Source organism: Ipomoea nil, unplaced genomic scaffold (genome assembly GCF_001879475.1).
Source record: "Ipomoea nil cultivar Tokyo-kokei standard unplaced genomic scaffold, Asagao_1.1 scaffold0804, whole genome shotgun sequence".
NCBI classification, from domain to species: domain Eukaryota; kingdom Viridiplantae; phylum Streptophyta; class Magnoliopsida; order Solanales; family Convolvulaceae; genus Ipomoea; species Ipomoea nil.
In genome coordinates this window covers 183,571-197,325 of record NW_017617232.1, presented here as the reverse complement: position 1 = coordinate 197,325, position 13,755 = coordinate 183,571, and the positions used below count along the sequence as shown (strand labels likewise).

Sequence of the window (13,755 nt, the reverse complement as noted above, 5' to 3'; positions counted from 1 at the left end):
TTTCAATTATCAATGAACTTTTCCAAATCCGAATTAGGTCCGACATCCGATCCGAGTAGTCCGAAATCCGACATAGCATATCCGATAGGGTTTTAGTTTCAAAACGGACGGATAGGACTTCAAAATTTTAATCCGCAATCCGATCGGATGAACGGAAAACCAGTCCGATCCGATCCGATCCGTCCGTTGCACAGCCCTAACCATCAGCGTAAAAAAACAACACAAAAAAAAAAAAAAAAAACAAAAACAAAACAAAACACGAACCGTAGATCCACAAAAATCAAGGGATTAGATTGGTTCTTATGTTCCTACCTAAACATAGGTTCCTATATGATTATTATTCTATATATATATATATATATATATATATATATATATATATATATATATATATATATATATATATAGATTTACATTCAGGTAAAAACACATCTTAAAATACAAACCTGTGGACAATTTGACGCCGTTGGATGGTGGTATTGGACGGTCCTGATTTTTTCCTCATACGCGCTGTGTGCATGTAAGTATGTTAATGTTTGCACGAGCTTTGATGGATGGTTGTGATTTTTCCTCCTACGCGTTGTGTGCATGCAAGTATGTTAATGTGTGCACGTGCTAATCCAAGAAATTATTGGCAGTGCGCCTTGTGTGCATGTAAGTATGTTAATGTGTGCACGAGCTCAAGTTTGTATTTTAAGGAGTGTTTGTATTTTAAGGGGGTTTGTATTTGAATGCAACCCTATATATATATATATATATATATATATATATATATATATATATATATATATATATATATATATATATATATATATATATATATATATGAAAGTGCTTAAATGCGGTCGCACCCTCCCGTGCAACCGTTTTCATAATACACCAACAGTGTAAGGAAAACACACAATAATGAAGTGCAAACACCCAAAAAAAAAAAAAAACACCATATAACTCACCACCCTTAATGGTGTATTTCCGAACACTGTATGGTGCTTTTATTCATACCTAATGGTGTATTTTTGGTGATGCGTATCTAATTTGTGTATTTTTTGTAGTGCATTTCCTAACGTTGATTGTGTATATTCGCTTAACTATTGATGCAATCGCACGCGAAGGCGCAACCGCACCTGAACTTAACTATATATATATATATATATAGGAGGAGGCACAATTTATGATAGTGAGGAAAACATGAATTATGAATCCCTAATTCGAAGAGTAAACTTGAAATGTTTGAAAGTGATATTACAATGTTTAAAAGGTAGATACTCTTAAAAGTTTATTTCACTTAATAATCTCTTTCTCTCCCAACAACTGCTTTCTCTCCCTTTTTATCTATAAAGGCCCTGCAACTCCATCCTCCGGCTGCCGACTGACACTCTAATGGAGGATTGAGCCAGCGGTGCCATTAGTAGACTCCATTAGGATTAAGCATTAGATCTCATATTATCTCCGATCGTTTTTTCAGAGAATGCGTCAGAGACTCTCCAGATCTGACAGGTTTTCTATCATCTTTTCCATTTATTTTGTTATCTTTTGGTTCTACGTTATTCCTTTGACTAGTTTGTTTTCTCTCTTCTCTCTGGTGAGTGTTTCCCTCTCGTTTCTTTGGCGAGTTTTCCTCTCGTTTCTTTGGCAAGTTCTTCTCATAAGCGTGGAATGATAAAATGGTTACATCAGAGTCAGGCTTGGCTATGGTTGACCAGATCTGTGAAGAAGCACCAAGTTCATTCAACAACTTCGGCTTCAAATTTATAAAACAGTCCGCGATCCATGTTTTCTATAACATTGCTAGGAAATTTGTTTCTATGTCTGACGGTAAAAAATGCACCGTCATTCTAACGATCTATATTGTAAACATTTCTGTTTATGATTAATGAATTAGCCTTTTATTTTCAAAAAAAAAAAAAAAAAAAAAAAAAAAAAAAAAAAAAAAAAAAAAAAAAAAAAACAAGGTAGATAATCACGTTAATGAGGGGATGTTTATTTCAAATAACATAATATTGCCTAAGTATGATTAACCTTTATAATATTACTAGTATTTTCTTATGCGCGTGCGCAAAAATTAGATGCCCAATATTAGTATTTTATATTAAGATTTTTGATATTTATAATTATAAATAATAATAATAATAATAATAATAATAATAATAATATTTTTATACATTTGATATTTATAGTGTAGGAAATAACTCCAAATTATAATGTATAAATGTTATTATTATTGAAGAAGATAAGAAAATATATGGTGGATGCATGTGCATGATAACAATAGTGGAAAAGATAACGGAAGTTATAACGGTAGGGGTATGTTTGTCCAAAATATTATAAAGTAGAAAAAAAAAAAAAAAAAAAAAAAAAAAAAAAAAAAAAAAAAAACTTAACGGAAAAAACGGACATAAATGAAGGGTATAACCTTCCTTCACACTTATTATGTTTTTAGATTAGATTACATTCTCATGATCTTAACTAAACACAAAGTAATGTTATTAAATTATGATAAGAGTTAACACTTAAAATGGTCCATGTTAAGAGGAAAATCAGAATAGAGAGATAGGGGAGAATCATCTGTTTTATTCATCATTATGATACATGAAATACACTTCTATATATAACTAATACAAAAGAACTAATATAAAAGGACATAAATAAACATAATGAGGCGGCAAATTATGTTGTGCATCCGTATGCACCATGCATGGTGCATACGGATGCAAAAACGACGTCGTTTTATTAAAAACGCGCGTCTCCCCTTAAAAAAAAAAAATCAGGTTCGATTCCCAGCAACAACATATGAACTAAAATTCCAGAATCTATGAACTAAAATTCCAGAATCTAATCTATGAACTAAAAATTCCAGAATGAATGAACTAAAATTCCATAATCTATGAACTAAAATTTCAGAATCGATGGTCGATGAACTACAATTCCATAATCGATGAACTATAATTCCATAATCTATTAACTAAAATTACATAATGAATGAACAACATAATGTTGTTGCTGGGAATCGAACCTGAATTTTTTTTTTTAAGGGGAGACGCGCGTTTTTAATAAAACGACGTCGTTTTTGCATCCGTATGCACCATGGATGCATAGCATAACTACTCTAATGAGGCATAAAATTATCCGTTACAAATAAATGTCCATTGAATATATTTATAACAGTCCCTAGATTATTTTATAATTTTCAAATTAATTATCAACTAGACTATGCAAAATTTTACTCATTTTAATCCTTCATTATTTACATCAAGGACTAAATTGAGTAATTTTTTTCATAGTCAAGAGAACATTTTTTTTTTTGTGAATCGGTAGTGGAGAATTATTTTAAGAATTATGGCATAACCGAATGATTATTTTGAATGTTATTTCTTGTTATAATCTCACTTTAATTCTTAGAAGGTTATCATGTTACCTAAGATAATACTATACTCTGCATTATATTTCATGAGCGACTTGAACCAAAAGATATTATATAAGATAACCATAATTACATTTTATTTTTTTTTCTTGTGAATTGATAGTAGACGATTATTTTAAGAATTATGACATAATCGAATAACTATTTTGAATGTTATTTCTTCTTATAATTTCACATTAATTCTTAGAAGGTTATCATGTTACTTAAGATAATACTCTGCATTACATTTCACGAGCGACTTGAACCAAAAGAGATTATATAAGATAACCATAGTTACATTATCCTAATTATCGTATATAACTTGAACCAAACATTACCTAACAGTGAAACAAGAAAATATTCCAAACTTGAAATAAAATCAAACTTGATACATCTATAAGTCTATACCACAAACTCATAAACTAACCTGAATATCAGCCCAACAAAAGGGCCATTTCTAGTTGACAGAATTCTAACAGGCCATTTGCAATCTAACAAAACTTGGATACATGGGAAACTAAAGTCATTCTTTTGCTAGTACACCAATGCAGATGGAGGAACCTGGGAATGGATCAGAAATTATGCAGTAGTGTACGGATGCACAAAACCCAGCATGGTATGTGAACCATGCATATATAAATGTACGTCGCACTGCCCCACAACCAAAGGGACTCGACCCAGTTCCACAAGTCACTAACTACAAGATTGTTAAATCCTTCCAACAAACCTTTGAAAACGATGAAGGCAACTGGAGGAAAACCCAGCAACAAGAAGAACAGATTACAAGCTGCCCTGGCAAATGCCTTCAAAGTCATAGCTCTGGCCTCGAGCCTTAAAGGTCTAGCCATCAAACACATTGGGACTAGTATCACTGCTCCAATTTCTGCAGTTGCAAAGTTTATGACTGACATAAGGCACAGTCCAATGAAGGCAGCAGCAATTGTCACTGATTTCAATAGAGCCCATTCAGTACTTTGAGCCTGATTATCGTGGGTGAATGAAACCGGGGAGCCAATTATAACTTGCAAGATCAAGAGGCTGACCAGCGAAAGTGAAACCCAGATTAAAAGCTTGGTTGGGATCGATGAATCTGGTAATACGGAAAAAAATTGCGGGAGTAGAGTAACGATGGCACCCCATAAATGGACAACAAAAACTGTCTTTGCTGCATTAAGCCATTTCCAAGATTTAAAAGTGAAGGCAGTTTCATTAGAATCCAATTTATCAGCACTAATAAAAAGAGATGCCGCAACCAATGGTAGGGGAGAGATAAGCAATGCAAAAGCAATCATGTAGACTCCAACCGACACAAATCTATTTGGAGAAGTTAGGAGGTATAGAAAAAAAGATTGGTGAAACTTCTCAAGCAGATTATTAACACATCGAATGACTCCTTCAACCAACCTGTAATTAGAAACAAAAGGGTAACTTTGAATTCTATTGACAAGAGTACAAGAAATACAAAAAGAATACACTAGTTCTTTCCAATCCCAACACACCTTACTACCAATTTGTACCCACACACACACACACACACACACAAATAAACAAAAATTAAATCTGATATTTACCTGCCACCTCGCAAAAGGAATTCATTTTGACGAACTTCATAACTTGAATATTTGGGAGAGACTTTCATAGTAATTGCGTCCACTTGAAAATCACGAAAAGCACCATGAGGTCCTGTAGGAATTCCTAATGCCTGAAAGAGAATGACAGATCACAAAAGTTGAAACTTAACATTCATGAGTATGTAGTGTCAAATGCATAATTGCCAAATAAATTCCTTTTCTTACAAAACCTCCTCTTTTATACCAACCAACAGAAGATTTAGATGGAAAGTCGCAGACACGTATGCTTTGCTGGTATTCTCTTATATATATATATATATATATATATTTTTTTTTTTTTTTAAATTTCTCTTGGTGGATTTGATTTAAGCTCAATACCTGGTTGTACAGCGAACTAGCAAGTGTAGCAGTGCCTTCAACATATTCTGCAACAGGAATTGCAAAGTTCCATTGAGGGTTCAAAGTTTTAGCCACTTTCCCCAGTGACTCAATTAATTTGCCTAAGCTTTTCAGCCACCCAGAGTCAAGCAATGACCACAATTTCTCAACCTTCACCCGAAAACCTTGCCCATGTACTGCCAAATAGTTCACAATATTGATCAGATCTAAGTTTGGCATCTGCCCATTAGATGCTTCAGGATATATGTAAAGGGCATCTTTATCCACTTCTTCACCGGCATCAGCAACCTTAATGACAAGAGCAGCTGCCATCGTGCCAGCACGTCGGAAACCATCAGAAGATTCTTTTCCTGTCATTGTGTTTGTACTTGACTCAAACAAACTTCTTTGGTAACACATCTCAGAATGTAGCTTCCCCAGATCACCAAAAGATGGTGTATGATAGTCTCTTAGCCACGAAGCAACTGCAGCATAATCCCCAAGCTGGGAATCCGCAGCAAGCCATATAATATCTTTGGCTAACCAAGTGACTCGAGTAAGCAGAGAGAACACTGAGTATCCAATGCCTAGAGATAAAGCCTCACCCGCAGTGACCTTCATAGAATTATAAGGTGTCACCAGTACAATAGCTTCCTTTCCATCACCACGTGGAGCTCTAATTATTCCAACTGTATTGATACCATATGTTGAACAGCTGTAGTTCTCTTGAACTATTTCAGGATCAGGACTAGAAAAGAAACGCAACGGTTGAAACTTATTCACTTGAGGCTGGAATTTGTGAAAATTTACTTCACCACCCAAATCCTTAATGTGCTGTGCGATTATTCCTGGAATACCTCTGTGGCCAGTAAATTGGGGTAATTTAATTTACATACATATAAAAAAATAAATAAATAAATAAATAACCAGTAATGGAGATGAAACATGAAACTATGAAAGTAGTGACCTCAAATGTTCATTTGTAATTACTTAATAACTGTTGCGGCAGGCAAGATAATGCGCTTTCATCCAAGTAAAGTGAAATTAAAAAATTTCATTCTGAACTCTGAATACCGATGAGAAATTTGAATTTCCAAAGTAATTTTGCATTTTTGCTCACTTACATCAAATGCGATAAACTAAAATAAAAATGAAGCCTATTCATCAGACAAAGCAGCATGATAGGGAGATTAAACAAATAGAGAATAAGCACATACATGCCTGAGCCAGCTGATCCTGAATTGAAGCTGAGTATATTGTTCACAAATCTACTGGCCTGTGAAACATCATCATGTGAAAGCATTGGACTAGCAGAACCTACAGAATAACAGTCAAGACAAAGGATTCGAAAGCTGTTAGAGCAAAAGATTGAAATTCACAAGCCTGACGGAAAATACTGCAAAATTAACAACCGCAACTAACCAGGCATGAGCGCATTTTCGGAAATGTAAGTGTTCTTAGCGAGAACTGGTAAGAGCAATAGCGCCAAAACCCCCGCTGTACAGCACACAACGCTGAATCCATACGAAAATGAAACATTGATCAGTCTCCGTTTCAAAACTTCGGTGCCAATTTCAGTGTTAACTAAGTCGATACTTCCAGTTATATGTACAGAAAAGTGTGTGTATAAGTACAAATATACTGAGAGAAAGATAACCTGACGAGGAGGCTGTGAGAAACAAGAAGAAGGCCGATGCGGATGATAGGTCGAGGCCTCGGCTTCGTAGGATCGATTTCCGCCATGGCATCAACCGCCGATAAGGCCGATTGGATCGGCTTCTTCAGTTCCCTTCGATTTCTAATGGACTCTGCAAGTCTGCATATTAGCACGACAGTAAAACGACGTCGTCGATTGCAGTGTTTAAAGGTAAAGTCAAAATGTTAATTTAATGGAAGTAAGTGATTTACATTTTTAACCACTAGTCATAGAATTTGACTAGGGATGGCAACGGGGCGGGGGCGGGGAGTATACTCCCCATCCCCGTCCCTGCTACCCCGACCTGTCCCCGTCCTCGGCGGGGAATTGAAAAAATTCTCCGTTCCCGTCCCTGCGAGGACGGGGAATCCCCATCCCCGATCAATCCATAGTCATAGTGTCAAACTAATACAATTTTTAAAAATAAAATTAAAAAAATCGAAACAGTGAAGAAAAATGCATAAAAATATGTTCTGCCATTAGCATAGTGGCAAAACTTAATTAAATTCCTATTTTCATATTTTGGTTGTTAATCTATGCAAATTAAAAGCCAATACTAGCCAAATAAATTAGTTAATAAAATAACTCATAGATATATGTATATATAAAAGCAATGAAAACACTATATATATATATATATATATATATATATATATATATATATATATATATATATATATATATATATAGGCGGGTTCAGGTGCGGCAGTGTCTTACGGTGCGGCAACACCAATAGTTCACCAAATATGCATCATCAACGTTAGGAAATACACCACACAAAACAGAGTAAAGAGAGTCCTGCATCACCAAACACACACCATTAGGTGTGAGTAAAAACACCATACATTGTTCGGAAATACACCATTGGGGGTGGTGAGTTATATGGTGTGTTTTTTTAAGTTCGTGGTGTATTTTGTGATGTTTTATTACATTTCATTGGGGTGTGTTTTTATTACACTGTTGGTGCATATTGTTAACATTGTTGGTGTATTCTGGAATTTGACCGCACCGCCGCACCGTAAGACCCCGCCGCATATGAGCGCTCTTCTATATATATATATATATATATATATATATATATATATATATATATATATATATATATATATATATATATATATATATATATATATATATATATATATACACACACACACTAAATACATTGAATAGGGTATTATATATTAGGGTTATAGTATCTTAATTCTAAAATCTAATAATATAATTCCTAAAATAATATAAATATATAATATTATATATATATATATATATATATATATATATATATATATATATATATATATATATATATATATATATTTTAATTATTCGAGGACGGGGCGGGGCGGGACGGGGCGGGGAGGGGTATCCCCGTCCCCGTACCCGTCCCCACCGGGGAATTTCAAAACTTCCCCGTCTCCGTCCCCATCCACGACGGGGATGGGGATCCCCAACGGGGACGGGGCACATTGTCATCCCTAAATTTGAGTGTGATTTGGGTGGAGGAAGAGAAATACTCATATCAACCCAACAGGGTAGCAAGTGGCAAATGAGCTCTCTTTGTGGTGAAGAATTCTAGGATAATAACCTGGGTTCGATTCCTACGAGTGACGATTTCCTTTGGGCTAGCTTCCGTTAAACGGACAAAGAAAGACCCGGACCACGTTGTGGTTTACATAAAAATAAAAATAAAAAAATAAAAAAAAAAAAAGAGAGAGAAATACTCATATCTCTCACATTTTATTATTATGTTTATTATTTATTGATCAAATCGATTATTTTTAAATTTAATTTTCTTTGTGTTTAATAATATTGTGTCTAATGACACCAATGTTAAACTTTCATATGGGAGGTTGTGGGTTCAAATCTCAGTCAAGACGCTCCAAATTTATTCATCCATGAACCTATTAGTATTTTTAGCAGGTTAACAACAGGTTTGGGTTGCCATGTATATAGGGGTGACCGTGTTTCCCGTTTCGGTTCGGTTCTAGTTCGGAACCGTTGGTTCCGGTTCCGCAAATGGACAAATCGGAACCGAAACCTTATCGTAAGGTCCCAGTTCCGATTCCGATTCTAACCGGGTTTATTAAAAAATAAAAGTAAATAAAAAAAACACTATAATTTTTAATTTTTTCCGATTTGGAACCAGAACCGCCGATTCCGGTTCCTTTCATCTCGAACCTTAACCGGGACCATATTGGTTCTGGTTAGGAACCAGAACCGGAACCGTACGGACGGTTCGGTTTCGATTCCGGTTCAACAGTGCACAGTTTGGTTCGAATAAAAAAATAAAAAATAAAAATAAATTCTGATAGTAATATACAATATACTGATATACACTACACTGAAAAAAAAATTAAAAAAAAAAATCAATTCCCTAGAAAAATATACACTGGAAGGAAAAATATACACAGTAATATCTACTATCTACTATACTAATAATCTACTCTACTATACTAATAAGAGCCCAAGAGAGTTAGGCCTATAATGGGTAGAAAAAATGGCGATCAAATTTTTTAATCAAATGAATGGCTCAGATTGATCAGATTTTAATTTTTCCTTAAGATTTCCTAATTTATCCTTAATGAATATGATTTTCCGTTAACTTTTTCGTTAAATATTATCTTTTCCGTTAATTTCTGTTAGTTCACCGTTAACTTACTCATTGATTTTAATAAGAAAGGTCTTAGGTTCGAACATCATCCCAATCAAAATTGACATAATTAGTATTCTATTTTACTCGTATTAAATTAAATAATAATTTAGTAGCTACAACAAAAAATAATACATATGCATTTCTTTAATTTAGAATTATGTGTCTACAATGTCTTTATTCAAAAAATAATAATTCATTATCAATATATCAATATATTAAATAAGATAAATAATTTCATTAGTTATATTGTCTTTATTTTTCTCCAATATAAAAATTCTTTACATTCAATTTCATCCATTGATTATATTCGCTACATTATCCCTACAATGTCTTTATTAAAAAAAAAAATCATTATCAATAAATTAATTAAGATAAATGATTTTATTTGTTATATTGTCTTTATATTTCCCCAATATAAAAATTTTTTACATTCAAATTCATCAATTGATTATATTCACTACATTGTCTATTATCTTTTTTGTGCACTATTTTTAACTAAATATCAAAGTTATAATACAAAATAATGTTATATATTTATTTACCAAGTATTTTATTAATACCATGAAAAATTAAAAAAATATAATTAATAAAGTCAATCATATTAACTACTTGAGGGATTTATTGACAAAGAGAGTATTCAAACCACACAACAAAAAGTGAGAACTACCTCGCAATGTCCTTGTTTGACAATCAGCAGTTAGCGGATTTGACCAGCGAATTATATCAACGGTTTGTAAAAAAATATTTGAAAAAATTAGCTGTGTAGATTAACATGTAAAATGAGCTAAGGGTATACACATATTTAATAATAATAATAATAATAATACTAATAATAATAATAATAATAATAATAATAATAATAATAATAATAATAATAATAATAATAATAATTGTTTTAAAAAATAAAAAATAATAATATAATATAATTAAGCCAATCATATTAACTACTTTGGGGATTTATCGACAAAAAAAGTATTCAAATCACACAACAAATTGAAGTACGAAACTACCTCGCAATGTCCTTGTTTGACAATTAGCTGTTAACTCTTCAATATTAGTATATATTTAATATTTTATGCCTTAATTTTTATTTGCTGTCCCTTATGTCCCGTATTTGGTTTCAACCATACATATACAATTATTTTATTGACAATTATAATCAATCTTGACTATACTACCTTGCATTTGTAAATTTAGAATTGCCTATTTAAATACGCAAATTCGACATTCAATTATCCATGCATGAACAATTCCAATATAATCTTGCATTTATATACTTTAAAGCACTTATTTAAAAAAAACACATTGGGCATTATCTCAATCGCGCAATGCGCGTAAAAAACTAGTACAAATATAAAACAATATATACACTGGAAAAATAAGCCAACAAATTAAAAAAATACTCCGTATTTAAATTAAAGATAAGAAAATAAATTACCTGCAAGCAGTGCGACGATCGGAATGGCTACCGGAGACCGGAGTGATTGCGTCGCTGGGAGTGGCTGACAGAGACCGGAGTGACTGCGTCGCTGGGAGTGGTTGTCGGAGATCGGAGTGGTTGCGTCGCTGAGCTGCGTCTCGGGCTCTCGGCGAGTGGCTGCGAAGAACGAAAACGAGTAGACGACAAAGAGACAAAAGAGTGAAGGCAGGCAGCGTCACAGGCAAGCAAGTCGCAGCGTCGGCTTAGGAGAATTGATTTTTTTGATTTAGGATTTTAGGTAATTTGATCTTGTCTTATGTCGTCTCACTCTGCGCGTTGTGCCTTTTTTTTTTAATAAGCGGGCCGCCCCACTTAGCCCGCGAGTTAGGCAGTGCGCTCGAAAAACCCGCTATAATATGGGTTTAAAATATTAGAGCATTCCACGACTTTTTGGCGATGCGGGGAAGGCTAGTCTCGCGAGCTAAGTCTATTTTGATAGTTCTAGATGGAATCAAATTGTTTTAAAGAAAGAAGTGGTGTTGTAGGGAGGGGGTAAAGAAGACCTCATACTAGGAAGGAAAGTTATGCTAAGAAGGAAAATATAGGATTATTGGAAAAAAAAAATGCTTGTCATCGACAACAAAATAAAGTAACATGGATAGGGATGAATGAACCATCAAGTTTTTAGGGTTGGGGTTCAGCCTTTGGAAGAATGAATAGGGATGAATGGATGATCAATAAATAATAATATGAGGAAGTGAAAAATGTATTAAAAGCTTTTTTTATTATTTTTTTTTTTTGAGTACCAAGTACTTTGTGCTTAGATAGTATTTATGTGACTTCCCTTGAGAGAATGTCACATGATCGAATCCTGGTAGTGGTGTATTGAGGGCATCCTCAATAGTGCGGATTTTGGTGTGATTTCTGAAGAGTTTTTGTCTGTGTGATTAGAAAAGAGAAAATGGGAAGAAATAAAAAATAAAAAATAAAAACAAAAAAAAATAAAAAAAGGAAATTAAAAAAGTAAAAAGTACGGAGTAGTTTTTTAGACACTTGTCATCTAAAAAAAGAGATGGACTCACATTTATGACAAAATCCTCATTTTCGCAAGAAGCACTCTCCCCTCTCTCTCCTCTCTCCTCTACCTTGACAATTATTTCTTAGAATTTGTGTACAATCCCCTTATTGAGATGCCATAATAGAGTTAATATTACTCAAAAAATGTATTAAATGCTTAAAAGTTAATAATAACCAATAGAGTTAATTCCAGCAATGGTCCTCCGACTATATTGATTTTTCAAAATTAGTCCTCGACTTTTAATTTGGACACTTTACGTTCCTTGACTTTCAATTTCTTTCCAATTGAGGTCCTTTCGTTAGATTACGGTAAATTGGACTTTAAATGAAAGGGTAATGTAGTCATTTCATTTGCCTAATGTATAATTCTTCGTATTTCTCCTTTGTATGCACGACTTTGAACATCAGATTCACTTAATTGCTTAATCCCTAAATCCACTCGTAGAACAAAATTTCATTAGGGATTAAGCAATTAAGTGAATCCGATGGCCCCGAAGTTGCGTATACAAGGAAGAAATACGAAGAATTATACATTAGGCAGATGAAATGACTATTTTAATCTTTCATTTAAAGTCCATTTTACTGTAATCTGACGAAAGGACCTCAATTGGAAATAAATTGAAAGTCAAGGAATGTAAAGTGTCCAAATTAAAAGTCGATGATTAATTTTGAAAAATCAATATAGTCGGAGGACCATTGCTGGAATTAACTCTAACCAATATGATTTATTAGAAGTAATAATTACATGTCTTAAATCAGTTTGATTGGCGTGAGTGGCCTTGTCCCTTAAAGAGAGGTTCAAAAAAAAAAAAAAAAAAAATCACATGTTTTAATGTCCATAATAATGTATATTAACCAAAAGTATTATTCCTTTAATCCCATGGAAATCTTCCTACAACACCTTACTTTATTATCTAAAAACTATAGATAGATACTCAGAACATTACTTTTTAAGGTTAATTTTGTAAATTTAAAACAATTTTCTCCTTAATAAAATAAATTTTACAGAGCATATATTATTAAATTATTAAATACATAGAAAAGAATGCTAAAAACTTTACGAAAAATGACCTTTAAAATTAGGAATTTTAAATATTTAACCGTCAAAATTGATGTTTTTGTTACATCAAAACTATTTGCTACAAATTTAGGACTAACTTAACAATTTATTTATAATTAAAGGCACACTTATCCTTTCCACAAAAAAAAAAAAAAAAAAAAAAAAAAAAAAAAAAAAAAAAAAAAAAAAAACCATCTATTGCCCTTTCAAATGAGTGGTAAGCCAGGTTGGCCGAGTTCATTTGAGACTTGGCACTATAACTTACCATGAAATGATGTAATCAAATAGTTAATGTACACCTACTAATCACCAATTGGTTTTAAATATGATATGACAACCCGATAGTCAAAAAACTCTATGGTTAAGATTACGACAATTACATAATGGTGTGACCGACTGCGAAGTAAGCATAGCTCAGTCCCACATGGGATGTGGGCATAGGTCAGGCCAAGTCATAGCCCAATTCCAGATGATATGTGAGCATAAGTCATGCACTC

At 33.2% G+C, this 13,755-nt stretch overlaps 1 protein-coding gene across 1 annotated transcript; it reads right to left on the bottom strand.

The window, feature by feature from the left end:
* Positions 1 to 3,680: 3,680 nt before the first annotated feature.
* LOC109177369 (glycosylphosphatidylinositol anchor attachment 1 protein) lies at positions 3,681 to 7,156 on the bottom strand. Its single transcript, XM_019326726.1, has 6 exons — positions 7,007 to 7,156; positions 6,772 to 6,863; positions 6,567 to 6,666; positions 5,350 to 6,208; positions 4,972 to 5,102; positions 3,681 to 4,804 (listed from the first exon to the last, which is right to left on the bottom strand). Exons 1-6 carry the CDS (start codon positions 7,090 to 7,092, stop codon positions 3,973 to 3,975), a joined length of 2,100 nt encoding a protein of 699 aa, XP_019182271.1. The 5' UTR covers positions 7,093 to 7,156; the 3' UTR covers positions 3,681 to 3,972.
* Positions 7,157 to 13,755: the final 6,599 nt, after the last annotated feature.

Bases quoted from the DNA above. Each gene is read 5' to 3' on its own strand.
- LOC109177369 (XM_019326726.1), bottom strand. From the start codon at position 7,092: ATGGCGGAAATCGATCCTACGAAGCCGAGGCCTCGACCTATCATCCGC. The intron at 6,864-7,006 runs GTTATCTTTCTC...GTATGGATTCAG, and splicing joins TCTCACAGCCTCCTCGTCAG to CGTTGTGTGCTGTACAGCGG. The intron at 4,805-4,971 runs GTAAATATCAGA...TTCTAATTACAG, and splicing joins TTCCTTTTGCGAGGTGGCAG to GTTGGTTGAAGGAGTCATTC.